The sequence below is a fragment of the Poecilia reticulata genome, linkage group LG14 (assembly GCF_000633615.1).
Source record: "Poecilia reticulata strain Guanapo linkage group LG14, Guppy_female_1.0+MT, whole genome shotgun sequence".
Taxonomy (NCBI): Eukaryota; Metazoa; Chordata; class Actinopteri; order Cyprinodontiformes; family Poeciliidae; genus Poecilia; species Poecilia reticulata.
Genome location: NC_024344.1, coordinates 18,852,183 through 18,877,727, shown reverse-complemented (window position 1 = coordinate 18,877,727; position 25,545 = coordinate 18,852,183). Strand labels below are relative to the sequence as shown.

Here is a 25,545-nt window from a genome sequence, read left to right as displayed (position 1 = left end):
TATGATCAGATTAACCATGATTTAACCCTCCTGTTGTCCTCGGGTCAAAATGACCGAGATTTGTATGTGTTTTCCCTATACACAGAAAATGAGGACAAGTACGTGGGGTACGAAGTTGTTTATTTTTAGGCCCAACATGTAAGAAGAACGAAATGGCAACGAAATTGGGTTCGACATTGGGGGGAACGAGCGAATCGTCCATGGACAAAACGCACGTTCAAGTTTCCGTAATAAGTACTACATTTCCCAGGTTACCTAGCGGTCGGAGCTTGCGCAATATGTTTTGCACGGCCCTGGCTCTTGGCAGTGTATGTTTGGTATTGTTGTCATATTAGGAGAGTGAAAGACGCATTTATTACCGGGGCCATAACCGTGAACGTGTCGCATGAGGTAAGGAAGATAATGGGGCTCTTTGTGTGCTCTGTCTTTGTCTTCGCTCGCCTCCACAAGTGTTGTCTCGAATATAAACAGCACAAATTAAGCTGCTCAGCGTGAACACTGAGCTAACAGAGACACGAGCTAACAGCAACACTGGAACAACCCAGCGAAAGTCAAATATTAGGAGTTAGAGGCTTCTTGTTAAATAGTTCACACAAGGAGGCTGTTGACCGATCAAGTTAGAGGCGTTTTGGGAGGTCAGTGGGATCAACTTCTGCCTGAGTGATCCCAGTAAATTAAGCTAACTACCTGTAGTCAGCTGGCTAATGTTGACTCACACACAATAACCATAGCTGTATGTGTCTAAAATAAGCAGGTGTGCCTTGCTGTTGAGCTAGTTTAAGGAAAAGGAAAGTGCAATTATGGTTTTATGATATTTCCATGGAATAAATGCTTGAAGTTGTTGCTAATAAAACAAAATCGGCATGAACGGGTAAGAGGAATAGCTTTGTTTTCCTGAGTTCACAAGCAGAAGTTCCCCCTCCCGCCAGCTGAGAACAAAGGATCCTCTCAGACTTGTTTTAGGTCTCATGGTTAACTTTAGACTTCTAGCATTTTTTTAAAAAACTAAGAACAAGTCAGCATTTATGTGACTTCATGATATCTTACAAAGTAGAATAAAATCTCTATCAGATGTTTTAGTTAATGTGATGACTTTGGAAGGGTTGTTTTTGTTCCAAAGTTCCAATCACCATGTTATTATTAGTGATTCAGCACAAAATGGCTCCTAGAGAAATACACATCTGTGGCATTTTACACAGGCTTTTTTTCCTTTATTTTTTCTAATTAATCTGAACTATAAAAATCTGAAGTGCCTGCACTTGTGTGAAAAAGTAACATTGTTAAAGCCTAAGTTAAGTACATAAAGTAGGTTGGAAACATAAAACGAATCCCTCACTATTATTTTTTTTGTGTCTTTTATGTATTTATTTGCAGGGATTTCTGAGGAAATGCATTGAGTTCCTAACAGTTTTATTTATTTATTTTCTTGTGAATTGCGGCAGGTTAGTACATGGGCCCCACCCTGCCATGAGAGTGGACCACCAGGTCAGCAGCCCCCCCTCCTTCTGCAGTTGATGGATCTGCAGCTGGTCCAGAGATGACAGACAGCGTCAGGGCCTTCCTCCAGAATGTTGCGACGGTCAGCACACACACGCGACACACACTCATGAGACACGGCAGGATGGTCATCACGATGCCGTCGTTTAGCTTGACTGCTTACCTGAGTGTATGACCTTCCTCAGCAGCGGTGATACTTATACTTGAGTAGGAAGGAAGTGGAAAGAAGATCCAGTCCCTCATTGTGCTCTGTGCAACATAATAAAGGTTTGAATGTTCAAGTTAAAAATAAACAAATTAATCAGAATAAGATCCAGCATCGAGCAAGAAAAACCTTTACAGAAATGTATGTTCAAATGATCTGAACCCAGTGAAAAATGCAACTTTTAGACTCCAAAAGAGTCATTTTTGCTTTCAGTGCAGCTAAGAGAGGCTCACGTAGATCCCCAGAAGTTACATGACCTTTTGACAAAAAAAAAAAAAAACAGCTTAGAATTTTTTTAAACAAAACATCTACTAAAAAAAAGCGTTATCATTAGAGAACCAACATTGTTTTATTCTTAAAGGTTTTCAAATAAAGAAAACCGTTAGACTTTTCCCATAGCCAAATGTTGGGAAATGTTGATCCATGAAATATAATTTACTGTCAGTTCAGAGAAAACTGAACTGAGAACCACAAACAGGGTAGAATTTTAGGAAGGTGTGTAAGTTTTACTAGTTATACACGAGATTAGTGCATTTTTATGCTCATCTGCCAGCATAAGCTTTCAGAATTGAGCTTCTTACTTTCGCTAGAACCGTTATCATTTAATACCATCAGCATGACTGCTAGACATCTGAGATAAGAATTAAAGGCGTCTCTACGTTTTCTCCATCTGTGTGTCATTTATTAAATTCCCCTGCAGACCTGGTTTCTCTACGCTAGCTCTTTATTTGTAGCAGTAGCTCAGCAGTTGAGTCTAAAAGTTGAATTCCTCTCCCAACACTGAGAAAATTTGAGTGTTAAAATTAAAAGAATTTTCAACCACATACGTGTTTGTATATATTTGTTTGTTTGTTTGTTTGGATCTGCCAGGGGATCAAGGACTCCATATTGGGGATTGGAACCATCTCCAAGCTGGATGCTCGCATCCAGCAGAAAAGGGACGAGCAGCGGAGAAGGAGGGCCAGCGGGGCCCTCGCACAGAGACGGGCACAGAGTGAGGAACGCAAACCGGACAAGTAGGTCGGAAACACCAGGTTCTGACTGAGGTCGGGTTCTGACACATCTGTTTGGGTTTTTACCGTAACACATCAACACAGGTTACATCTGTTTATTGTAGTATGTTGAATTCACGGCATGCTGCAAAAGATGTTTGGGGGAAAAAAAAACAAGTCTGGAGTGTGGAATTTGATAGAGATGTTATCCAGGTCTGGAGCTGCGCAACGTCGAACTGCAGTTGTCGTCACAACGTTCACGAGTGTCGTATATCAATCCCGATGTTTTATTGTGAAAGCAGCTCTGGGTTGTTGCTTCCATCAGGTGTTTTTCTGCTGTGTCAGAAACGAACACCTGAGTTACATGAGACACCAAAAGAGTCTCATGTAAAGACAGTGGAAAATAGGGTTTTCAAATATTAATTTTAAACTTCCTAATATATTTTTAGCCATATTTACACTGTTGTACTCAAAAGCACCAGCTTTCTTTTATTTTACCAATTTTATTTATTCTTGAAGGGGGGGAAAAAGGCAAACTACTTAAGTGATCAGTTTAAAGATAATAGACAAATTCCTCATTTAACTGATCTGTACTCAGCATAATAAACACTGACGTCATTCAGAAAAGATCAAATATTTAATAAACAGAGACTTTAAACGAATGAATGAGCGACTCGAATGAATGATGTGCCAGCTCTGACTTATTGCAGAGGTAAAAATGTCAACGATGATTTCCACTCTGCACAGACGCACCTTTATTAAAACTAAAATCGCTTTTCCTATAAATAATCCTGACGGTTGTAATTTGTCTTTAATCTTTTAGTGAGCCTAGAGTAGCCAGCAGGATATTTCAGTGCTGTGCCTGGAATGGAGGAGTGTTCTGGGTAAGCTGCTTCTCTGCTCTCTCTTCTCTTCTGGAAGCTCCTTGGTTTACAATTGTTGTTTTTGTTTCTTGCTTCTTCTTTGTTTTTTTGTCAGGATGCAGTCAAACGTGATCCCTCACTGTGCTTTATCTCCTCAGCTCAGTCTGTTTCTCTTCTACCGGGTCTTCATCCCCCTGCTGCAGACCCTCACGGCAAAAATCATCGGTACGCGCAGCCGCTGGTAGTTGCGGAGCGGATTGTTGGGCTTGCTGTTGATGGAAGCTGTCTGTGCTGCAGGTGACCCCTCCCTCCACGGCAGCGTGTGGTCCTGGCTGGAGTTCATCCTGACCTCCGTCTTCAGCGCTCTGTGGGTTCTCCCTCTGTTCGTCCTTAGCAAGATAGTGAACGCCATCTGGTTCCAGGTCAGAGCCACAGTCTGCAGTGTTCAAATCAAAAATAAGAAATAAGAAAATAGTGGTGGGATTAGATCTAAAAATTGAAGGGGCCGGAAATTAAGGAATCCTATTTTAATCTAAAACTATACATTGACAAAATAAGCAACATTGGCGCTTTATGATACCAAGTTATTGAATAGTAGACATATGAGATACACCACAAAGATGTTTGTGTTTTTAATCTTTTATTTTGGTTATCCAACCATCAGATTGGTTTTAACCAATTCTAACCCGTTCAGCTTTCAAGCGTTTCAGGAACAATTGAAAGCTGAAACACTTTGATCATTTTTAACATGTTGAAGTTGATGGAGATAATCAAAATTAACTGGAACAAAAAACAGATACACTTTGAAAAACAAGCATAGAGTCAATTATTGGTTCAATTAAATCAAGGTCAGGTCATCACAGCGACATTGTCTCCAAAGGTCAGAGGTCAGCCTGTGTTTTTTTTTTTTTTCTTCTTTTTTTGTGCAGGACATAGCTGACCTAGCGTTTGAGGTGTCCGGCGTCAAAGCCCAGTCGTTCCCCAGCGTCAGTAAGATCATCGCCGACATGCTGTTCAACCTGCTGCTCCAGGCGCTCTTCCTCATTCAGGTAAAACGCTCTCCTCGCTTTCAGAAACCACATTCCTGCTCAAGCAAAGATTCCAAAACACATGTCACGTCCACGAACGGCACAATGAGTGAAAGCTGTGGTCCATCAGGGGATGATTGTCAGCCTGTTCCCCATCGACGCGATCGGACAGATGGTCAGTCTCCTCCACATGTCTCTGCTCTACTCCCTGTATTGCTTCGAGTATCGCTGGTTCAACCACGGTGAGACTACTCTTCGTTTTCCACCCTTGCAGTGAGTTGTGTGGATTTAAGAGGGGGCTCAAGCTAAAATGATCACTTCTGTCTGCCGAAGGCATCGAGATGCACCAACGACTGTCCAACATCGAGAGGAATTGGCCATATTACTTTGGCTTCGGTTTACCCATGGCTCTGCTGACCGCCATGCCCTCCTCGTACATCATCAGGTCAGTTGTAGAGTCGATTTCTTTTTTCTTAGATATAATGAAATTACACAAAACATAGTACTTTCTCAAAAAGAATACCAGAAGTAGTTTCTAACTGATCTGTATTTTTTTCCCCCCCTTTGTAGTGGCTGCTTGTTCTCCATCCTCTTCCCTCTGTTCATCATCAGTGCAAATGAGGCAAAAACGCCAACAAAACTATAGTGAGTGTCAGCTACTTTTAAAATGCATGGAAAGTCTTGAGCCAACCCTCACTCATCAGTTTTTTTTTTGTTTTGTTTTGTTTTACATATTTATTAAAACGGTTTTAAAATAACTGAAGTGACATGGTTATTTGAACACAATGTGGCTGTAAAATATATAAATACTTATCCTAGCCGCCATCTTGTCTACTGTTTCACTATGCAGGGACGTGACACTTTTAAACTCTGTTAATTTCCGAATTGCCTTCTTGTTCTTCTTCGTGGCATCATGATTTTTTTTTTTAGCATCAATGTGGTTTTTGAAACTTTCATATCATGACAGTCCTACTTCACCTTCAACTTCACAATTATGTGTTTTTATTGTTCTATCACAAGAAATTTCAATAAAATACAGTGACGTTTGTGGTTGTAAGACGACAAAAACACGAAGCGTTTAAAAAGGCATCGGCAAGTTGCTGTAAAATTGTTAAAGTAGTACTAATTAGTGTTTTTTTAAACATTAGCTTCTTTTGCATTCTTTGTCGCACCTTCTTCGCTACATTACCCAAAAGCTCTGGCGGTTTTTGGTTAAAACGTACAGAAATGAGGCGCAGCTCCAGACTTTCCTGTGACGCCGTCGGTAAACCCGATGCGTCTCTGATAACGTGCGTTCCCTCCCCAGTCACTTCCAGCTGCGGCTCTTCTCTCTGGTCGTGCTGATCAGCAACAAGCTTTTCCACAAGACCGTCCACCTGCAGTCGTCTCTGACGCCGTCGCCCTCGTCCGAGAAGCTGGCCTCGCCCCACACCTCCCCGAACCGCCACAGACTGCTGCAGCACAGCCAGTGACGGATCCACGCGGAGCACGGAACGATGTCGACCAACGTTTGGCGATTCCTCCAGAAGGGTTGACCTCGAAGAAGGCGACACGCAACGCAAGATGAAGGGTTTACGTAGATTATCCGATCTTCGGCGGTTGGGTTCGGTTTAAATCCACGCCAGGCACATTTTGACTCACGCTTCTCTCTTAACACGTTATAGGAATATTTACAGCTGTAACTTTATTTTGGTTTGGTCTTCTTTCTGCATAGGTTTTTTTTTTGTTTTGTTTTGTTTTTTGTATAATGTGCCATTTGAGTGACGCTTCGTAACAAATACAGCACAAGAGACCATATAGTTTTAATCTTAAGCAGATATACCTTAAATAGACTTTTTCTCTCTTTGCAGGAGCATTGAGAAGAAACGGCACATTTAGGTTCCACCTGCAGCGTTTTGCTTAGTGCTGAGTCTTGCACATGGATGTCGATATCCGACGAGTTTCATAAACAAATCCTTTAAAAGGAGTGTTCTTCTTTTTTGTTTTTCCTTCCTACGTTGCAATCTCAGATCAATTCAGGCGGCACCATGTTGCTGTTGATTACCTTTTATAAGAAATGGCCACTCTTGTGTTTTTTGGCTTCTCTTCCCCCAGAAGACCACCACTATCTGTAGTATATGTAGTGACACCAGAGGGTGAAGGGTTAACCCCACTCCTTAATGGTTGTGTGTCATTGGCTGGTCATAGTGAGACAACACTGCCAAACCACTGCAGTTCTGTTTTCTTTTCCACTTCAGGCACAACCATGTGAAGCTCTATAATAAAGAGGCCTTTCTTTAGAAGTACCAAGTAGGTGATCTCCATCACTTAGCTAAACCTATCCTACCCAGAAAGCTGATGTCATTATACCTTATCTGCAAAGATTTTTTTTATTTTTATTTGATTATGGTGTACATAATTTTGGCACCTTCTTTCTTCAGACGCCCTAGCTCACTCTGTAATCTTTTCTCTTTCATTTATCAAAAGCTCATGGCTGTGGATAGGGGCAATGATTTTGAAAAAGTGTGCAATTCTGACAGGAGTATAGTGTTAGTGATTTTATTGTTGTCGGGTTTTTTTTTCTTTTCTTTTTGTAAAAGTAACATTTAATTTCAATAAAATTTGGTCAGTATTCAATGCTTGAAACGTGTCTGGTGATTATTTCTGCTTTTGCGTGATTTGAATTGTGAAGTGAAATGTGCTGCTGTTGCAGTTTGCATTTATTTTATACCTGCTGCTGCCAGACGTTTCTGGCCTGACCTTCCCAAAAACAAGATTCTACTGGCACAAATAAGGCAATTGCGATATTTAAAGTAAATCCATTTGTATTTTTCATCCAGTTTTTTTTTTTTCAATCAAATTCCTCCTTTTAATGTGTACTTCTGCTCTCTAGTTGCTGTATGTCAGAAAAGTGCATGTATTTCAGGAACCAAAACATGTCAGTGGTCAAGAATTTTCTATGGTTATTTCAAACCATGTGATTAGCCATCTGATTGACATGTTATTAATTATGAAATTTCAATAATGTTTTATGGAGCATCACCAATAATTGTTAGGTGAAGATTCTGCTGAAGAGTCTAGCTAGCCCAGCCTTGTTCAGTAACTTGTTCAGTGATCCTCTGGGATTAAAAAAACAACAGAAATTACTTATAATCGTTTAAAAAGAAAATATTAGCCTGTTTTCCTTAATGGAGTCTATCTAAATGTAATTGCATTATTTACACATTTCCTACAACTCACTCTCAGTCAGTAGGGAGGCATCTCCCCCACAGATCTAGTGGAGCTAAATAGCCAATCATGTGTAGTTGCCAGGGGAAGAAATAAACATTTGGCCAATCAGCATCGCTGAATTTAATATATTTGGGGCGCTCAGAATATCTAGCCCCTGCCATATGTGGATGACAGAAAGTTTTGGGTCGCCATGGTGATAAAGTTGCTAGTGGCGACAACGCCAGTTGAGGGAAAGCTAAAATTTCCACCTTGACTGACAATGACAACATAGAGGATTTTTTGTAGACGGCGGGTAAGCTACAGCTTCTGCTCCTCTGCCATGATATTGCCCTGCTCTTTTTTGTTGTTTACTTTTTTTGTTCAGCAACTGCTGTCATGTATTGTTTGCTGATTGTTAGTTATGAACGTTGCGGTGGTTTATTTAATGTTACTCGGGATAAGATAAAATAAAATAAAAAAAGTATTTTTATTATTGTTGTTACTAGTGAAGATGCTCTTGTTGCATTTGAGTTCCTGCTGCTATTATAAAGTTAATGTTTGGTTAATTACATGATGATTTCTGGGACAGATGGACATTCTGGTGTGGTGTTTGTACAGGGAGGAGCTGAAGTCCTATTTCCAGCAAACTCAGCTCTATTAACATTCATATCAGTAAGATTTTGCTGGACTTATTATTGTCAGATTAATTCAGGTGATAGCTTGGGGTATCCAGTAGAATTTGAAGTCTTTTCGATTCCTAGATTAAATGTTAGCTGGTTATTTCACCCTATAACAGTGTGTTTTAGTTCTTTTGGGTAGGAAGACCCCTGCTGCTTAGTGTTATTAGATGTGTTTCCTAATTTTTCATAGAATTTAGTCTGTCGTTTATTCAGAGTTAAAATTGTAGGCGACCACAAATTAGTTGGCATTTTTCGCAGCAGTTTTGAGTCTCATTCAGAGTTAACTATTTGACACTTATTAAATAATATACGTTTTGCAAAATACTGAACAGACTTTTTTTGCTTTTAACTAATCGAACACTTTATGTTATTTTGTTGTATGAAGAATTCAAATTCAATTCAAAATATCCTATTGATCCCAGAGGGAAATTAAATTGACCTTTTCCATTTAGATTTACTGTAATGTTATCATCATGGAATTATTGTTATTTTTCTACTGCTTATTTGATTCAATTTCCCACCACAGTCCTTACACTGGACTATGAAGGGAAAGAATGTATGTCTGAATTATTTCACTAAGAGTCTGAAATTGTATTTATTTGTTTTTTAAAGTTACAGGTTTTAGAAACATAGAAATTACTTAATTGGTAGTGCCCAACAGCAAATGAAAATTGAAATACTTGAGTTTAACTTATAGAATATAAACTTTTCATCTGAATTCATTAAATTCCTATGTATTTGTATATTTATGCATTAATACATTACTGGCACGCTGAAATGATCCTGGGATAATTTATTTCCAGTTGTATTTTATTTTAATTGTATTTTAATTATAATATTCATGAATAAATGTCAGACTGGCGACCTGTCCAGGGTGACCCCGCCTCTCGCCCGGAACGTTAACTGGAGATAGGCACCAGCAACCCTCCTCACCCCACTGAGGGACAAGGGTGTAAAGAAAATGGATGGATGGATAAATAAATGTCATGATTTACCTACTACCTTTTAGCAATTTTTATTCTCCATCTATATCATTTTTGACCAGTAGGTGGAGACACACTTCTTCATCTACTCTAAGGACACGTCACTACACCGCAGAGCCAAGGCAGAGAGCAAAGATTAAATGACAACCAATGAACCAATCAAATTTATTGTAGGCTGCCGTTGACTGGCTTTTGACCAATAAACGTGCACGCAAATGATAGTGGAGGCGGGATTACGTTGAGGGTGAAGGTAGTGTGTGAGAAGTGTATGAGTAGCAGGAGCGGCGGAGCGGGTGAGTGAGTGTTTAAAAAATATATATATTATTGAGTGCTTGTTTTGCTCGGGAATATATATTTTCAGTTTGAGATCTGGAATTTATGGAGGTTTTAAAATAAATAAATAAAAAAAAGAAAGGCGCGTTACTGGTTTTCACTTAACAGGAGCTAGCATGTTAGCCTCTGTAGTTTATCTTCTACATATACATACAGCAAGGGAACTAACACATACGGCCTAATTTCTACTCTTCCCTACATATCTGCATGCTGTCTAAGTGCAGCAAACATTTTAATATCTTGGCTAGCTTTTACTACAGCTGCCGTGGAAGTGGGTTAATGCCATTTTAAGTCTAGCTTTGATTGATGACTCTGCTGCTTAAACAGATCTTTCAAATAGAATGTGATTCCGCTTCAAATGTGATTCCGCTTTAATCGTTAGACGAGATGTTTGAGTGCAAAGCTGGACACAGCGGTCTGCACGGGCTTCAGAGTGGCTGCTTCCTGGTTTCTGACGCCATATGCAGTGCGTGGCCTTAGCTGGTTGGACTGGAGACAGAAGTTCTCACCAGCAGCTCAGACCCTGAATCTTGACTCTTGCTGATCATCGTTGCAGTGGTCTCATAATGCAGGATCTGACCAACGTGCGCCGCTGCTTGTTCTGTCCTGAACAGGTAGTAAGGTGAGCTGTCCCTGATCTCGCCAAAATGACCAAGCTGGGCTTCCTGCGTTTGTCCTACGAGAAGCAGGACACGCTGCTGAAGCTGCTCATTCTGTCCATGGCTGCTGTCCTCTGTGAGTCCTCTGCATCCTATATCCTAACAGAATGGCTGGGAAACGAAACGGAACAGGTGTTTATGTTTTGTTTTTGCTTTTGTTGTTTCTCCTCCTCCTCAGCATTCTCCACCAGGCTCTTTTCCGTTTTGAGGTTCGAAAGCGTCATCCATGAGTTTGATCCGTAAGTTTCCATTGATGCCTTTTAGATGAAATGATGTCCTCATGCTGTTGGCTCACCCTAACTTTCTTCTAACAATCAGATACTTCAACTACCGTACCACCCGCTTCCTGGCAGAAGAAGGATTTTATAAGTTTCACAACTGGTTCGATGACCGAGCATGGTATCCCCTGGGAAGGATCATCGGCGGCACCATTTACCCAGGTAGGAACGATGAGCTTACAGTCATTCCCTTTTCTAGCTCTTATTTGTGTTATGCAAACTAGAACAATCCATTCACACGTTTGTCACACTTGGTCATGATGACCAAAAAGCTTTAAAATGTATATTAATCTTTTGTTTTAGCAGCATGAGCTGTGCTCATAACAAGTAGAAAATATTCAGTCTTTATAACCACGTTGAGAAATTCTGTCAAGAAATGGTTTTCGATGAAATCACCACGACTACAGATGATTTAGTCCATTGAAAACACATGTTTACTTGACTTGTAGTGCACCAGGTTTCTATTTAAAATGCCCTGCTATTTTAATAACTTGATTATGTTCCCACAAGCCCTCAGCATCACACATCCTCACCATACCCAACACTGGCTCAGCTTTTAGTTGATGGGGAGAGCCTTTAGTGGTTGTCATGGAGATGCCTGATTGCTTCAGTGAACTTTAGAGAATCATACGGTTTCCCTCTGTACCATTTGGAACGCTAAATATTGGCTCCTGTCCAGGCAAGTCCAGGGTTTAAAAGAGATGGATCTCTGTGCCACGTCATATTTCCACCACAGGAGACAGAAAGTTGTATAATACCAATTAGAAATTCCTAGAAACAAATGTTTTAGTTTCATTCATTTCAAAATTATTTCTTCACACAGGATTTTTTAAATTATATTTTTCATTTTTAAATATTTTTAAGCAACTTTATCAGACATACCACATAATGAGTTGACCGTCTTCCTCTCATTTTCTTCTCCAGGACTCATGGTGACGTCGGCCGTCCTCTACCACGTCCTCCACTTTTTTCACATCACCATAGACATCCGAAACGTCTGTGTGTTCCTCGCTCCCCTCTTCTCCTCCTTCACCGCCATCGTCACCTACCACCTCACCAAGGAGCTGAAGGTAAAAACATCCCCCACCGGAACACGCTCTCGGTGAAGAATCCAGAAACTTACAAGTGAAAGGTCTTTTTCTTTCTGTGAGATGTTATCTGGTTTAAACAGAGCAACTGTCCATTTCTACATCTTTGTAGTATGCGCTTTATACATTAGGAAAGGACAGAATCAATTTCTTTCCTTCCTACTTTGAAATGCAAAAGTTTGAGTTCATGCTTTATTTACGAAAATAAAGTTAGTTTCTCCTGATACTTATGTAATTTTGGGACCTTTTTGATTGCGGAAACTTCTTTTTTTTTTTTTTTTTTTTTTTTTACATAAACTTGCAACTGATTCATTTATTTATTTCTTTTATACTTTCAGTGACTTAGTCTTCCCTCACTATGTTGGATCTTTGTTCAGTAAACAGTCGCACTCTGACTGAGTTGTCAATGCAGGTGGAATTGAAATAAAATGTCAATACTTCTTGGTTGGTCTGTACAGCTGCATGCTCCTTGTGTGTAGGATGCAGGTGCTGGGCTCCTGGCGGCGGCCATGATCGCAGTGGTTCCTGGTTACATCTCCCGTTCGGTTGCCGGCTCCTATGATAACGAAGGTACTGGACCTGCTGTGACCGCTCAGCTGTTAGGTCACAGTCTGCAGAAAGGTTCTGGATCGGACTCGTAAAAGCAACGTTATAGTTAAGATGCCCATGTCTGTATCTCCTCCCCCTCTCAGGTATTGCCATCTTCTGCATGCTGCTGACCTATTACATGTGGATCAAAGCGGTGAAGACCGGCTCTGTTTATTGGTCCTCCATGTGTGCGCTGGCATACTTCTACATGGTGAGGCCAGTGAGGTGTTGGCATGGCGTTTGTAAAGTAAACAGCGGTGACTGTGAGGTGTGTGTGTGTGTGTGTGTGTTCAGGTGTCGTCATGGGGCGGCTACGTGTTCCTGATCAACCTCATCCCCCTCCACGTGTTGGTGCTGATGCTCACTGGCAGATTCTCTCACCGTATTTACGTGGCTTACTGCACCGTCTACTGCCTGGGCACCATCCTCTCCATGCAGATCTCTTTTGTCGGCTTTCAGGTATGTTGCATCGCCAGTGGCAGTATTTTCTTTTTGTAATAAAAAAAAAAAACCCAAAAAGGCTTCCATGTAACGGTGCGTCTCCCCTCCCACGCCAGCCGGTGCAGTCATCGGAGCACATGGCCGCCTTCGGAGTGTTTGGGTTGTGCCAGATTCACGCCTTTGTGGATTATCTGCGCAGCAAACTCAACGCGCAGCAGTTTGAGATCTTGTTCAAGAGCGTCATTTCTCTGGTGGGCTTCATCCTGCTGTCTGTGGGAGCCGTTCTCATGCTCACAGGTAAACGACGTTGACGACATTCTTGACCGACAATAATGCCGTTTCCGTCAACGTGGTGTACATATGTGTTTTTTCTTTAATACAAATTTTAAAGAACTGCATTAGAAAAAGGTGGATGGAAATGGCGAAATTGGAAATGACGTCATCATATCAGCTTCACGTTTATATCCTTGAAGTTGATATAATAAAGCTGTAAATCAAATCAATTTCAAGGATATAAACATCGCATTACGACTATCTGAGGACTGGTCTGTAAAACGGGAGATGATTTATTTGGAACATGCTGGATTTTTTAAATATTTTTTTCTTGTTCTGGTTTCCTATCAGGTAAAATTTCTCCCTGGACCGGTCGTTTCTACTCTCTGCTGGACCCGTCCTACGCTAAAAACAACATTCCCATCATCGCCTCGGTGTCGGAGCACCAGCCGACAACCTGGTCCTCGTACTACTTTGACCTCCAGCTGCTTGTCTTCATGTTTCCTGGTGAGTCGGCAGAAGCAGAGGATGCAGTCATCACAACGTGATCTCTCTGTGTATTTACCTTCAGATTTCCTTTCCCTCCTTTCTTCCAGTCGGCCTCTATTACTGTTTTAACAACTTATCCGACGCCAGGATCTTCATCATCATGTATGGAGTGACCAGCATGTATTTCTCAGCCGTCATGGTACGTTTTGTTTTTAGCACGCTCCCCCAATACATCCGCTTTCACAAAGGATCGTAGAAAAGGAATCTTTTTGCTGATTTTAAGTGCTAAAGAGTCAGATCAACGTAGGGATAAAACGATTAATCATGATTAATCAGTTGTTGAAATAATCGTCAGTTAATTTAGTAATCGATTAATCATTAAGTGGAGTATACAGACTCAAAAAGTAATTTCCTGGAAAAAACGCATTCAGAACAGTAGATTATCCAAAACTTTACAAACACATGTATTTTGCATTTAAGATAGAAAAAACCCCCCATCTTTGTCTGTAAATATATTTTGTCCCAAACTCCACAAAATGTGTGTAGTTTTAGTTCAGATTTATTAAAGGGATGCTATGTTGCTGCATTTTAAGCACTAAAATGTTTATTTTCTTAATTCCAAAATGTAATTAACTTGTTTGGATCTTTTAACGTATTTCTTAAGTTGTGTAAATGTCGCACGAATTGAACAGATCATTTTTTTTCACGCTTCCAGGTGCGTCTGATGCTGGTGCTGGCTCCAGTGATGTGCATCCTGTCGGGTATCGGTGTGTCCCAGGTCTTAACGACCTACATGAAGAACCTGGACGTCAGCCGGCCGGATAAGAACAAGAAGAAGCAGCAGGACTCCACCTACCCCATCAAAAACGAGGTGAAGTCAGAAATCACTCACCTGTTTAAAGCACTTTCCACTGAAGGAGAAATGCTTTGGCGTTTCAGTGAGCTTTACTGTTTATGCTACCATTAATCCTTAGCGTTTCAGTCGAAGGAGCATCTTGCTTCAACAGTAGCGCGTTTCTGATGTGTGTGTGTGTGTGTGTGTACCCTGCAGGTTGCCAGTGGGATGATCCTGGTCATGGCTTTCTTCCTCATCACCTACACCTTCCATTCCACCTGGGTGACCAGCGAAGCCTACTCCTCTCCCTCCATCGTCCTGTCCGCCCGCGGCGGAGACGGCAGCCGCATCATCTTTGACGACTTCAGAGAGGCCTACTACTGGCTCCGCCACAACACCCCCGAGGTCAGTCAGAGAAACGAGGGATGGAGGTGGTGATTGTTAAAGGGGCAGTATTTTAACAACTTTTTTTTTTTTTAAAGCTTTACGTGATGTTACAATGTTATTCCCTCATCTAAAACATACCTGGAGTGTTGCTGTGATTCTCTCTTGCGTGTTTGAGAAATCCTTTAATCTCCCATGCAACCATTCAGCTGTGCAAAACCCCAGGGTGGACCCAGTGCCGCCTTCGGACGCAGCTCATCCTCTGAGTTTCTTTAGACACGTTTGTTGGAGTAAAGCATTTTTCTCCTCTCTCAGGATGCCAAAGTGATGTCGTGGTGGGATTACGGCTACCAGATCACCGCCATGGCTAACCGGACCATTCTGGTGGACAACAACACGTGGAACAACACGCACATCTCCAGGGTTGGACAGGTGAGTTTTACTGTTTAGATTTGTCGCGTCAAAAAGGATTTCGGCGCCGACTGCGGATGTCTCCTGTGCTGCAGGCCATGGCATCCACTGAGGAGAAGGCCTATGAGATCATGAGAGAGCTAGACGTTAGCTACGTTTTGGTCATCTTCGGAGGACTGACTGGCTATTCGTCAGATGGTACGTCATTAAGCTACAGGTCGGTGCTTTATAACTCTAGTTACTGTGTGTTGAGTCTGATACAAGCATCTCTTTACATGACAGACATCAATAAGTTTCTGTGGATGGTCCGCATCGGCGGCAGCACGGAGACCGGCAGACACATCAAGGAGCATGACTACTACACTCCCACCGGAGAGTTCAGAGTGGACCGCGAGGGTTCGCCTGTCCTGCTCAACTGCCTCATGTACAAGATGTGCTACTATCGCTTTGGACAGGTCTACACAGAGGGCAGTAAGTCATCCGAGCAGTATGAACCGATTAGTCACAGGCCAAAGAAGAAAATGTTGACCGTTTAGATTGGATTTTATCTAGCTTTAATTAAAATTTTTTTTATACTAACGCAAATTGTATCTATAGGGATTGCACTCAATACAGTCCTTTGCAATGATTGTTCTGATGATATATGGTGTAGCTTAAAATTTTCTATTTCATGCACTTTAATTAGCATGCTTTTTATTTCTATGTAAATGAAAAACTCTAATCTCAGATAATTAGAGACGTAATCCCCTATTACATGATCTGTTCTGTTGGCTAAAATACTTTATTTCTTTAACAAAGTAACATTCTTGATTTATATTAATTAAAATACTAGGAACCCTGTAAGATAACATTTCTCTAGATATTGAAAAAAAAATTCAAAGAATTGCCAGAATTTAGTTCATTACTATTAGCTATTTATGCCGTCAGTGCGCCCTCTGGTGGACTCAGATAAAAATACCTTTATTTTTAGAATTGCATCTTTGAGATTAAAGTTCTCAAAAGATCTTTACACCTTCACATTACTGAACATGGCACATCTAATTTTTTAAATCTTGTTCTCTTTAGATCATACACTATTTTTACAATAAGAAAAAGTGAAAGTATCCTCCCTGGAAGTATTTGTTTTAGCAGATGCCCAGATTAGCTGTTGGCACCAATTGTGCAGTGACGGGCTCCACTGAGAATGATGGACTATAGGAAAACCTGTCTGCTGTTGTTGCAAATACAAGTGCACATAGTTAAGATCTAAAATAAATACTGATTATTGCTGCAAAGAGTTTCCACTCAGATTCTGCTGTTCTCTGCAGAGAGGCCACCTGGTTATGACAGAGTGAGAAATGCTGAGATTGGGAACAAGGACTTTGAGCTGGATGTACTGGAGGAGGCCTACACTACAGAACACTGGCTGGTCAGGATATATAAGGTGAGTCTGTCGGGATTGTTTGAGGGAAAACTCCAGTCAAGGTAAAATGCATTTATTTCAAACTTCAAGTTATTGGTGCAACAGTTTCAGACAAAAAAAGAAAAAAAAGCAGCAGCTTAGAATGTACACAGGCACTTCAGCATAAATAGAACATGTTGCATTGCAGCTTTCCACTGAACAGTCGACATCAATGAAAGCTTTGAAAATGTCAGTCCTGGAATCAGATTAACTCATCGTCTTGTTTCGGGATTCAACTTTTCTCTTATGTTTCAGGTCAAAGACCTGGACAACCGGGGCCTTTCAAGGACATAAAGCCTTCAGACAGCAACATTGCTCTTCAGCCTACAGCACTGAACATCTTCCCATGGGAGTCGGCGGACGGTTGCGAGAAGTACTTTTTATACTTTAGGGAAGAAAACTGCATCAAAGTGATTTTGGTTCTTGAGTTGTTTTGGGGTCATTTGGGTTTTAAGAATGTCCGTTTTTACCAGAAGCCGGAGTCAAAACATCCTGTCTGATATCAGGAGGTATAATTTTCCATTGGGTGTGTAACTGAAAGCAGTGTTCAATTAAGAGTGCTTTGGATTTTTTGTTTTTTACAATGTGATCAATTAAAGTGGGATTGATTGTGAATTGTGTTGAATACCTTTTTTGTTTAGTCATTGCAAGCTCTTAGTAGAGCTCACATCCTCTGATTTTCTGAGTTTACATTTCTGACTCTTAAAACACAACAGGAAATAGATTAGGTGTCATTTTATACTGACAAAAATTGAGTAACTGTAGAAAATAATTTCATACACTTACATTAGGTTAGTAAAACAAAGTGTACCTATGTAGTGTGCCATAGCTCAAGTCCTTTACATTTCCGTATAAAAACTAAATACCTAGCATGTATTTTGGTCCGGCAGCTCCTGCAGAAGCGCAGGGTTCTTCCTGTAGATGTAAGCGTTAGGATCGTCGTCCAGCTTCACCAGCTCGGCCAGCGACGACACGCATGGATCGTGATCGGTGAGCATTGAGGGCAGATGGGAGGATTTATGGTGGATGCGACTGGACCGGCGCACCGGCGTCAGAAACTTCAGGTCTTTGATGTTGCTCTTCCTCCTCGATGCACTCGCATTCACCTTGCCTTCAATCGTTTTCTTCACACTACATGGTTTCAAGAGTTGGGGGGGGGAAAAACAAAACAAACAGAATGAAGACAGGAAGTAAACAGTGGTGCAAATAAAAATGTCTGCACTTACCTCTGCAAGTATGGGGTGGTCTTCACACTGTATTTGATAACTGAAGCGCTAGTTTGGGGCGTCGTCTCCATCACATCATCATTGCTATCATCTTCTGAATCATCCTCACTTTCCTCAACATCTTCCTGTTTCACTTCCGATTCCTCTTTAGTCTCTGTCTGTTCATCCTTCTGCTCTTCATCTCTACATTCTTCTGCTTGGTCGCATTGTGCATCTGCATCTAAATGAAGCAAAATGAGATTAAAATAATCTTGTGTGGGTTGTATTATGAAGTTACACAAAATCTTGACTTTAAATTCACTGCAGTAACCTTGACAACGTACCATCAGAGCTTGCGGATGGAATCGCCATGGCCTCCAGGGCGTCACAAAGGTTCACAACAATCTGTCAACATGAAAATACAAGATTAGATTACCTTCTAACTTGGTGTAACATTTTTAATCCATTTCCATAAGAAATCTGCTTACATCATCTACTCTGCCCGGAGATTCAGACAGATCTACCTCAGAGTCGTCCAGCAGATCCAGTGTTGTGTTCATGATCCCAGGAATCGGGCTTTGTGCACTACCTCCTTCTCTCCGAGTTTCCACAGAGGGCGCTGGGATTTCATGCTGCACGCTTGGGTTGGGTTCAACTCCACACTGAGAACCGGGCTCCAGGTCAACATTCTCTGGAACCTTTGGATCCACTTTTACTTTTGTAGTAAGCTTTGTTTTTGGAGGTGCTTTGGTTGTCATGGCAGGTCTTTTCAGAGTCTTCCCCTTGGAGGCCAGCCACTCGGCCAGTTTTGCTCTGCATGGAAAGTAGGGGTTTAATAACCTTAAGATTGAGTAAAACTAATTTTCGTTCCTGTTTGCATGAATACTTTACCGTTTTTCTTCTGCCGTCTCTGTGGCAACTCTGTACTGACTAGGTGCGCTTGAGATCACAGGTCTACTGGCTTTCTTGTCGGTGACTGGAATCTTCGGCTTTGTGTTCTGACCACCTCTTGCTTTAGTGGCAGCCACAGTTGTGCTTCTGGATGTAGCAGGTGGTAGCGTGGCTGCGAGGGTTCTGGTGGGAGGCCGTGCAGAGCAGAACCCAGCAGGGCGACAGTTACCGACGGGGGGCCTGCCCACCTGATGGGATTGGTCAGAAACTGACTTGGACCTCATCGGCACTGGCCTTTTGGCGACTTGCCTGGACACCTCGGTTACAGATTTGGACCTTTTCTTTATGGCTGTGTCTTTGACCTTTTCGCTCTCTAGTTTAGATGCTGGTGGCTTAATGACTGCTGCACTCAAAGAATCACTTGACTTCCAAATAGAGCCAATTTTTGACTGAACAATTCTGCCTTTGTACATCCCTGGAGCAGGTTTTAATGTCTGCTTTGGAGCTTCAGCCACAGTAGGTTTGAGTATTTGTGCTTTGACATCTTTAGTATCTCTCTGCAACTTTCTTTGAGTCTCTCCAGACACTGGCTTCCTACCSAGCTGTTTACCCTTTGCCCTAAGAGAATCATCCTTGTTGAAGACATCTTCTCGTTTGTTGGCTTTGATTTGGAATGGCACAGCTGATGTAGGGCCCGTTTTAACAAAGGATTTTGCTCCAGTTGGAGGCTGAGTGTTCTCCTTGTTTCCCTAGTAACGTTAAAAGAGCATGAGCGTTAAATCGGGTGTAAAAGCTGGTTATATTTTCATTTAATAATAAGACTTTTATCCCGAACTCACCTTATGATTGGGATGTTTTCGTAGTGAAATTGTGACGGTGTCCATAATGTGGCCTAAAAATTAGTTGCAGACAGTTAGCGGCAGAAATACACAAGCATGACTTTAATATCTAAAAATTAATTACGCCATCTAATCGATTCGAGATATACGTAATCTGGAAGAAATACGTTGACGTATTTAAAATTTTGGACTAAAACAAATGGTAATTTATTTGGCATGTTATATATATGCCTGCATCACCTTAAAAAATACTACAGTTATTACACAACGCACACAGACTTGCAAGAAATCTTAATTTACCTTGCAACGGTTGGTCCAAACAGCTTTACACCACTGGTATCCTCCACAGTAAGCCTCTGTCTGAGGAAAACACGCGGATACAATTTCATTTGACTTCGCGCTTATTGCTGTGTGATTGGCTGGCTAGTATCGCGAGAATTTAGAACTAACCAATAAATTGTCAAACGACAGTTGCGTCATTACGTAGCCTGAGCGGCTTCTACATTACAGCAATTTGAATGTTTGAACCCAAATAGAATTCCAGAAGTACTGGTCGGAACACACCCATTGTATTGCAGTTCTGACTGAGGCAGGGGAAAAATATAGGGTAGTGAAGATAGACTTATGACATTAGGAGTTTTTACACAAAATGCTTAATGCTGCGCATTTCATACTTTGTGTGTAAATTATGTTTCCAGGTCAGCCTCCATGATTACTGTCTATAATCCACAGTATAACAATGGTCGCTCTCTTTGATTTAGATGCCGTGTTTTTTTTTTGTTTTTTTACATATCTACAATATGACTGGAAAACCACAACATAAGCAGTCAAAGTTCGGAACATGCCGAGACATGTTTTTTGTACCTTGGGAAAGTGGCAAACAAATCTCGCGCTAATTTTTACGTCGGCTAAACGTTGTCTAAACCAACCGGAAGTTAACTTACCTTCAAAATAAGAAAAATGGAAACGTAAGCAAAAACGTAAAGTAAACAAAGTCTGATTGTTGAACTTTTTGTTTTTTTAAAGATAAGGGTTAATAAATTAGAAATGTGTAAATTCTAATATAATAAATTAATAAAAGTTCATTTATTTTAGTAACTTAATTTCCTAAGTAAAACATGTGGATAATGTGGATTATCCTCCTCATTATACACAGACTGATTTTCCACTTAAAGTTATGTGAGTAGTGGGCTTAGTAAAAGTATATGTAATATACTTTTTACATATTACATATATGTAATATGTATGTAATATATATATATGTAAAATCTTGTAAAAATATATCTAACCTTGTAAAAATAAAGGTTTTTATTTTTACAAGGTTCTTTTAATCTGATGCATCAAACCTTTAACAAGGGCTTATCATGGCAGTATCCCTCTCAAGCCAAAGTAATCTGCTCTGACCTAAACCTTAACCCCAAGGATACTAGACACACCAATTAGAACTAATCCCGTGTTCAAAGAAAACCTTTTAGTAAGGGCAGACCAATCAATCTATAAGTCTATTATTATTTGCATGCATAATATAAACTCTCCAAGAGACCAAATCTTCCTCATTATACCCCTAGCTACAAAGTTACCCTAATTGAACTTCAGCTGCTCTAAATTAATTTCATATGAACAAAAATGCAATTTTTGTAACTTTGAAATTATGTAGTTCTTGAACCACACTGCACTCAAGTTCCCATTTCAGAGGCTTTTATAATTTTATTCTGAAGGCAATAACCGGAAGTCTTAGTTCTTCATAGCTTAATGCTAGATCTTCATAGCTTGGCAGCTAACGTTAGCAGTCGCCTCTTTCCTCAAAAAGTCCACAAAAAATAGAGTTTTAGTCCTAAAAAGTCATAATGCAGAACCACTGCGTCGTGCTGGACTGTCCCAGTGGTATTTCGGACTTTCAGGCGCTCTTCCGGTTTCCACGAGATCCAAACAGGTAAGTGATGCTAATATAGCCAGGAAGATGTGCATCAGTTAGCATAAAATAGGTTTCGCGGGTCTAATAATGTCTTTTAATGCCCCGCTGCATGTAAATTGTGTGGCTTTGTGAGCTCCATTAAGATTTTACTGTTATTCCATAGTTAAATCCTAATATCTGTATAAATATTCGCAGTAAATTCACAGTGAACTTTTGTGCATTTAGTTAAAAATGGACCAAAACGAATTTTGGACTTTTTTTTTTTCAGCAAAAGTCTGTATAATTATTACTAATGGGATCAATAAAGTATTTTTGAATTTGAATATGTAGGAACTCTGTAATATGTAGCGTCATTGTATACCTGGCTTGTTCCTCAGATCGCAGAAGTGGGTTGAACAGTGCCAGAGGGATGACCTGAAAGAGAAATCAGCGGAGCAGCTCTACAAATACTACAGACTCTGTGGGAAACATTTTGAAGCATCTGCATTTGATAGTGTAAGTTCTGTGCTCAGTTTTAATGGCTATGTTGCAGATTAGAGCGAGATCCAACACTACATATATGTAGATTTCTATTTATGTTTCTACATCTCTACTATGTATGCCAGGGGTGTCCAAAGTCGGTCCTCGAGGGCCGGCATCCTGCATGTTTTAGTTTTCTCCCTGGTGATAGTAACAACCTCCTCAGCAAGTCAATGTTCTCCTTAGGCCTCTAATGAGCCATCATTTGATGCAGATGTGTTAAACCAGGGAGAGAACTAAAACATGCAGGACGCCGGCCCTCGAGGACCGACTTTGGACATCCCTGATGTATGCTTTTAAAATAATTTATTTCTGTCATTATAAATCCTTTCACATTTCTCCAGTATTTTCATGCTAATCTACACAATGTTGGTTCCACATTTCCTTATCCTGTAGAATTTTATACCATTTTATACCACAATGGTGGTATAAAAGAAGTCTAATGTAATCCCTATATATATATATATATATATATATATATATATAGGGATTACATTGTGTGCTTTTGTTCCAGGATGCTCCAGGTTCAGTGTTGAAAGCTGACGCTGTCCCGTCTGTGTTTGATGGTCCAGGCCAGCCTCAGAGTGGACAGGTGAAGCGTGGTAAAGAGACGGTGGGTAAAAGAATGATTAATTAATTATACTGGATGTTAAATGTTTACATCATCTGTAATTGTCTCAAACTTTTGACAGCTTTTTGCAAATGCATTATCACACTAGAGGGAGATGACGTTTTAGAATGATTTGTCATGGTATTTTTTTTATGTATTTGCAAAAAAGTTTTTAACTGCTTTTGATCTAATTTCTCTTTTGATTTGTCTGATTTTCTCTGAAGACAAAAGATAGTGAAACAGAGAGAAGAGGAAGGAAACGTAAGATGAAATAATGCATTTTTTTATTTTAAAAAATGTGTTCCAATTGTAACCAAAATGTTTTGGGTTTTTTTTTTTTTTTTTTTTTTTTTAGGAATGAAAAAAGCTCCAGCAGAGCCTATTACTGAAACTGTCCAGAATGTACCAGAGGAAGATGAAGAGAAAAAGTACCTCAAGACTTTATTGGAGGTTCTTCTACTTCTCGGAGAGCAAAGCATTCCGCCATTTGCACCATGTAATGAGAAAGATGACGGCTTGAAGTCTTGTAACTTCCAGGCGTTGCTGGAATACCGCCTGAACTGTGGAGATGAAGTCTTAAAGAACAGGTTTGATTCTTCAAGGCAAAACTGCTTTTCCAACGAACTTGACACGCTAATCACGGTTTGTGAGCAGTATGTGCGCAGTAAGGTGATCGAGGGAGTCAAACTAAGCGGCTTTTTCTCACTACTCACCAGCGAACCGGTGAAGATCTCGGGAGAATGGTGCCTTCCGGTGTTCCTTCGTTATGTGGACCAGTTGAAAAGCCATCAGGAGAAGTTTGCGGGGTTCTTGACCTTTGAAGGAGACGAAAATGACCTGGCAGAAAAACTACTCTCTGAAATGACCGATCGATGGGGTTTAGATATGAGCCAGTGTAGAGCGCAAGCCCACGCCTGCTCTGGGACCCACTCGAGAAAAATTAAAGCATTTGCTTCCAAATTGGTTGAGAAGTACCCCAAGGCTTTACTGACATTAAGATCTACTAATCCCTTGACTCTGTCTCTGGCCAACAGCATGGGAGTGTCGGGGGTTCAACTCGTCCTGTCCACCTTTAAGCAGATTGAATTGTTTTTCTCTCAGTCACCATTACTGCAGGTGGAGTTTGAGCATGCAATTTCCATCTTCTATCCAGACAAAGAGGACAAAGCTGAGGAGCTGAAGAAGATCTGTCGGACCGGCTGGACCAGAAGGAATGATGGGTTTGAGGTGGCACTGGATGTCATAGAGGCACTGTTGCTCTGTGTGGACAGCGTCCACGACAACGAAGACATGAGGTGGAATGACCAAGTCACCCACAGTGCTTTAGAGATCTCCAAAGCCTTAACTGACTTTGAGTTCATCATGGCGTTAATCGTGCTGAAAAACGTGATGGTGCTCATCCAGGCGTTTGGGAAAAACCTCCAAGGGAAAGCGGTGGACATCCATTCAGCTACAGCCAGCTTGACTGCCGTGCTGCAGTCCCTGAAGGAAATGTCCGACAACATCGACGTCTACCACGACTTTTTCTACGACGAAGCCGTCAACCTAGCGGCAGCCATGGAGATCCCTGTCAAGGTTCCTCGGTTCTTCTCGAGGAAGCATCAGGGAGAACAAGGAAGCACTCAGGAGGATGACTACTACAAGGAGCATGTGACGGTTCCTGCGGTGAAGCACGTCATCAGTGAAATGAATGATCTCTTCTCTCAGGATCACATCAAGGCCTTGGGGTGTATGTGTCTGATCCCACACATCATAGAGGGGAAGAAGTCCACTCAGCCGGACGAGGAGAGCATTCAGGTGTTCAGCGACGACATCCCGAATGCAGGAAGTCTCTCCGCTGAGCTGCACTGCTGGTGGGTCAAATGGAGCAAGAAAGGGAAAGGCGAGACGTTTCCCTCCAGCCTCCATGACACGCTGCAGCTGGCGGATGTCAAGTTCTTCCCCAACGTGATGACGGCTCTGAGACTCCTCAGCATCCTACCCACGCTGGCTCTGGAGGACAGCTCCGACGTGGCGTTCAAGCGTTACCGGATGTACATAGAGAATATGCCTGACAATGTCAAGTCAAAAAGCCTCGCCCTCTTCAACATAAACTACGACGTTGGGTTTGATCTGGACTCCATGGTAGAGCTCTACCAGAAGACGTGCCCTGAAAGGCAGGAAGTCTCTTGAGTTTCCATAAAATATTGAGCTTTATTTTCTGACCCTCAAATGCAAATGGATCGTTTTGTACTTGGTTTTATTTTTTTATGTTGAAGTGTAGACATGAATATGGGCAGATCTGTACACTAGGTCTCCATAGTTTTCTTTTTTTTCACTGTTGATCAGTTCTGTAGTAAAACTATAATTTGTTCTAGTGTTTTGAGAGTTTCGTCTGGATTTGCAGAAAACATGCCCAGTCTTGAATTTGCAATTAAAGAGAAGGAATTTCTAAATTCACTGGTATTGTTGTCATTCTGCTTTTATTTTAGGTTTTCCCTACTTAGCTTTCAAAATATAATTTCTGGATGCGATTGTAAAGTCACACTGATAATAAACAGTATCTAATTATTTTACCAGAAGCAGAGACTATACATTATAAACATTTAACATGTTCCATGCCTTTGAAAGGTTTTCATATTCCCTAACATTTTTTAATTTTTTTCAAAAATACAAACCATTGTATTTTGTTAAAAATGCATGTGACAGGTTAACATACTGGAAAAAGTAATTATAAAGAGGATATTGGGGAAGTGTGTGTTTGTATTCATAAAATACAACCTCGTCTCAATACTTTGTAGAACCATGCTTCAATGTCATTCCAGTTGGACTAAGTATTTTGGGAATAACTTTACTAACTTTTCACATGTACTAACTATTTTGTGCTAAACAACTCAACCTCAGTCAAATTGAATGGAGTGCCTGTAAAA

General features: G+C 40.9%; 4 protein-coding genes across 7 annotated transcripts; 3 read left to right on the top strand and 1 right to left on the bottom strand.

The window, feature by feature from the left end:
- The first annotated feature begins 267 nt into the window (after positions 1-267).
- ei24 (EI24 autophagy associated transmembrane protein) lies at positions 268-7,203 on the top strand. Its single transcript, XM_008428256.2, has 11 exons — positions 268-390; positions 1,443-1,579; positions 2,573-2,718; positions 3,518-3,578; positions 3,716-3,782; positions 3,855-3,979; positions 4,487-4,606; positions 4,716-4,827; positions 4,919-5,030; positions 5,156-5,230; positions 5,892-7,203. The coding sequence occupies exons 2-11, from the start codon at positions 1,538-1,540 to the stop codon at positions 6,055-6,057; spliced, it is 1,026 nt and encodes a 341-aa protein (XP_008426478.1). The 5' UTR covers positions 268-390; positions 1,443-1,537; the 3' UTR covers positions 6,058-7,203.
- A 780-nt stretch (positions 7,204-7,983) lies between these two features.
- stt3a (STT3 oligosaccharyltransferase complex catalytic subunit A) lies at positions 7,984-17,042 on the top strand. 2 transcript variants are annotated; one of them, XM_008428253.2, is made up of 18 exons: positions 7,984-8,087; positions 10,385-10,505; positions 10,608-10,668; positions 10,748-10,869; positions 11,632-11,777; positions 12,275-12,365; positions 12,488-12,594; positions 12,678-12,842; positions 12,941-13,121; positions 13,449-13,604; positions 13,694-13,785; positions 14,302-14,457; positions 14,638-14,826; positions 15,121-15,237; positions 15,312-15,414; positions 15,499-15,687; positions 16,524-16,639; positions 16,913-17,042. In XM_008428253.2, the coding sequence occupies exons 2-18, from the start codon at positions 10,418-10,420 to the stop codon at positions 16,949-16,951; spliced, it is 2,118 nt and encodes a 705-aa protein (XP_008426475.1). In that variant the 5' UTR covers positions 7,984-8,087; positions 10,385-10,417; the 3' UTR covers positions 16,952-17,042. The 2 variants fall into 2 exon arrangements, with proteins under 2 accessions (XP_008426475.1, XP_008426477.1); XM_008428255.2 differs by lacking the exon at positions 7,984-8,087 and adding an exon at positions 9,647-9,730.
- Positions 17,043-17,282: 240 nt separating this feature from the next.
- On the bottom strand, positions 17,283-21,934 carry LOC103476128 (cytoskeleton-associated protein 2). Of its 3 annotated transcripts, XM_008428250.1 has the most exons (8): positions 21,869-21,934; positions 19,893-19,952; positions 19,593-19,645; positions 18,754-19,502; positions 18,351-18,675; positions 18,207-18,267; positions 17,884-18,103; positions 17,283-17,788 (listed from the first exon to the last, which is right to left on the bottom strand). In XM_008428250.1, the coding sequence occupies exons 3-8, from the start codon at positions 19,635-19,637 to the stop codon at positions 17,524-17,526; spliced, it is 1,665 nt and encodes a 554-aa protein (XP_008426472.1). In that variant the 5' UTR covers positions 19,638-19,645; positions 19,893-19,952; positions 21,869-21,934; the 3' UTR covers positions 17,283-17,523. The 3 variants fall into 3 exon arrangements, with proteins under 3 accessions (XP_008426472.1, XP_008426473.1, XP_008426471.1); XM_008428251.2 differs by lacking the exon at positions 21,869-21,934 and having other exon boundaries at positions 18,387-18,675; positions 19,893-20,004; XM_008428249.1 differs by lacking the exon at positions 21,869-21,934 and having other exon boundaries at positions 19,893-20,002.
- Positions 21,312-25,075, top strand: thap12a (THAP domain containing 12a). Its single transcript, XM_008428252.2, has 5 exons — positions 21,312-21,525; positions 21,885-22,002; positions 22,541-22,639; positions 22,861-22,897; positions 22,992-25,075. Exons 1-5 carry the CDS (start codon positions 21,440-21,442, stop codon positions 24,806-24,808), a joined length of 2,157 nt encoding a protein of 718 aa, XP_008426474.1. The 5' UTR covers positions 21,312-21,439; the 3' UTR covers positions 24,809-25,075.
- The last annotated feature ends 470 nt before the right edge of the window (positions 25,076-25,545 follow it).

What these genes read in the sequence shown, in the direction of transcription:
- thap12a (XM_008428252.2), top strand. Translation starts at nt 21,440, where the DNA reads ATGCAGAACCACTGCGTCGTGCTGGACTGTCCCAGTGGTATTTCGGAC. An exon ending in AAGCATCTGCATTTGATAGT is followed by an intron (nt 22,003 to 22,540) that starts GTAAGTTCTGTG and finishes CTTTTGTTCCAG; the next exon opens with GATGCTCCAGGTTCAGTGTT. An exon ending in TGAAGCGTGGTAAAGAGACG is followed by an intron (nt 22,640 to 22,860) that starts GTGGGTAAAAGA and finishes TTTTCTCTGAAG; the next exon opens with ACAAAAGATAGTGAAACAGA.
- ei24 (XM_008428256.2), top strand. Translation starts at nt 1,538, where the DNA reads ATGACAGACAGCGTCAGGGCCTTCCTCCAGAATGTTGCGACG. An exon ending in CCTCACGGCAAAAATCATCG is followed by an intron (nt 3,783 to 3,854) that starts GTACGCGCAGCC and finishes TCTGTGCTGCAG; the next exon opens with GTGACCCCTCCCTCCACGGC. An exon ending in CCCTCCTCGTACATCATCAG is followed by an intron (nt 5,031 to 5,155) that starts GTCAGTTGTAGA and finishes CCCCCTTTGTAG; the next exon opens with TGGCTGCTTGTTCTCCATCC.
- stt3a (XM_008428253.2), top strand. Translation starts at nt 10,418, where the DNA reads ATGACCAAGCTGGGCTTCCTGCGTTTGTCCTACGAGAAGCAGGACACG. An exon ending in GCTTGTCTTCATGTTTCCTG is followed by an intron (nt 13,605 to 13,693) that starts GTGAGTCGGCAG and finishes CCTTTCTTCCAG; the next exon opens with TCGGCCTCTATTACTGTTTT. An exon ending in ACAGGTCTACACAGAGGGCA is followed by an intron (nt 15,688 to 16,523) that starts GTAAGTCATCCG and finishes TGTTCTCTGCAG; the next exon opens with AGAGGCCACCTGGTTATGAC.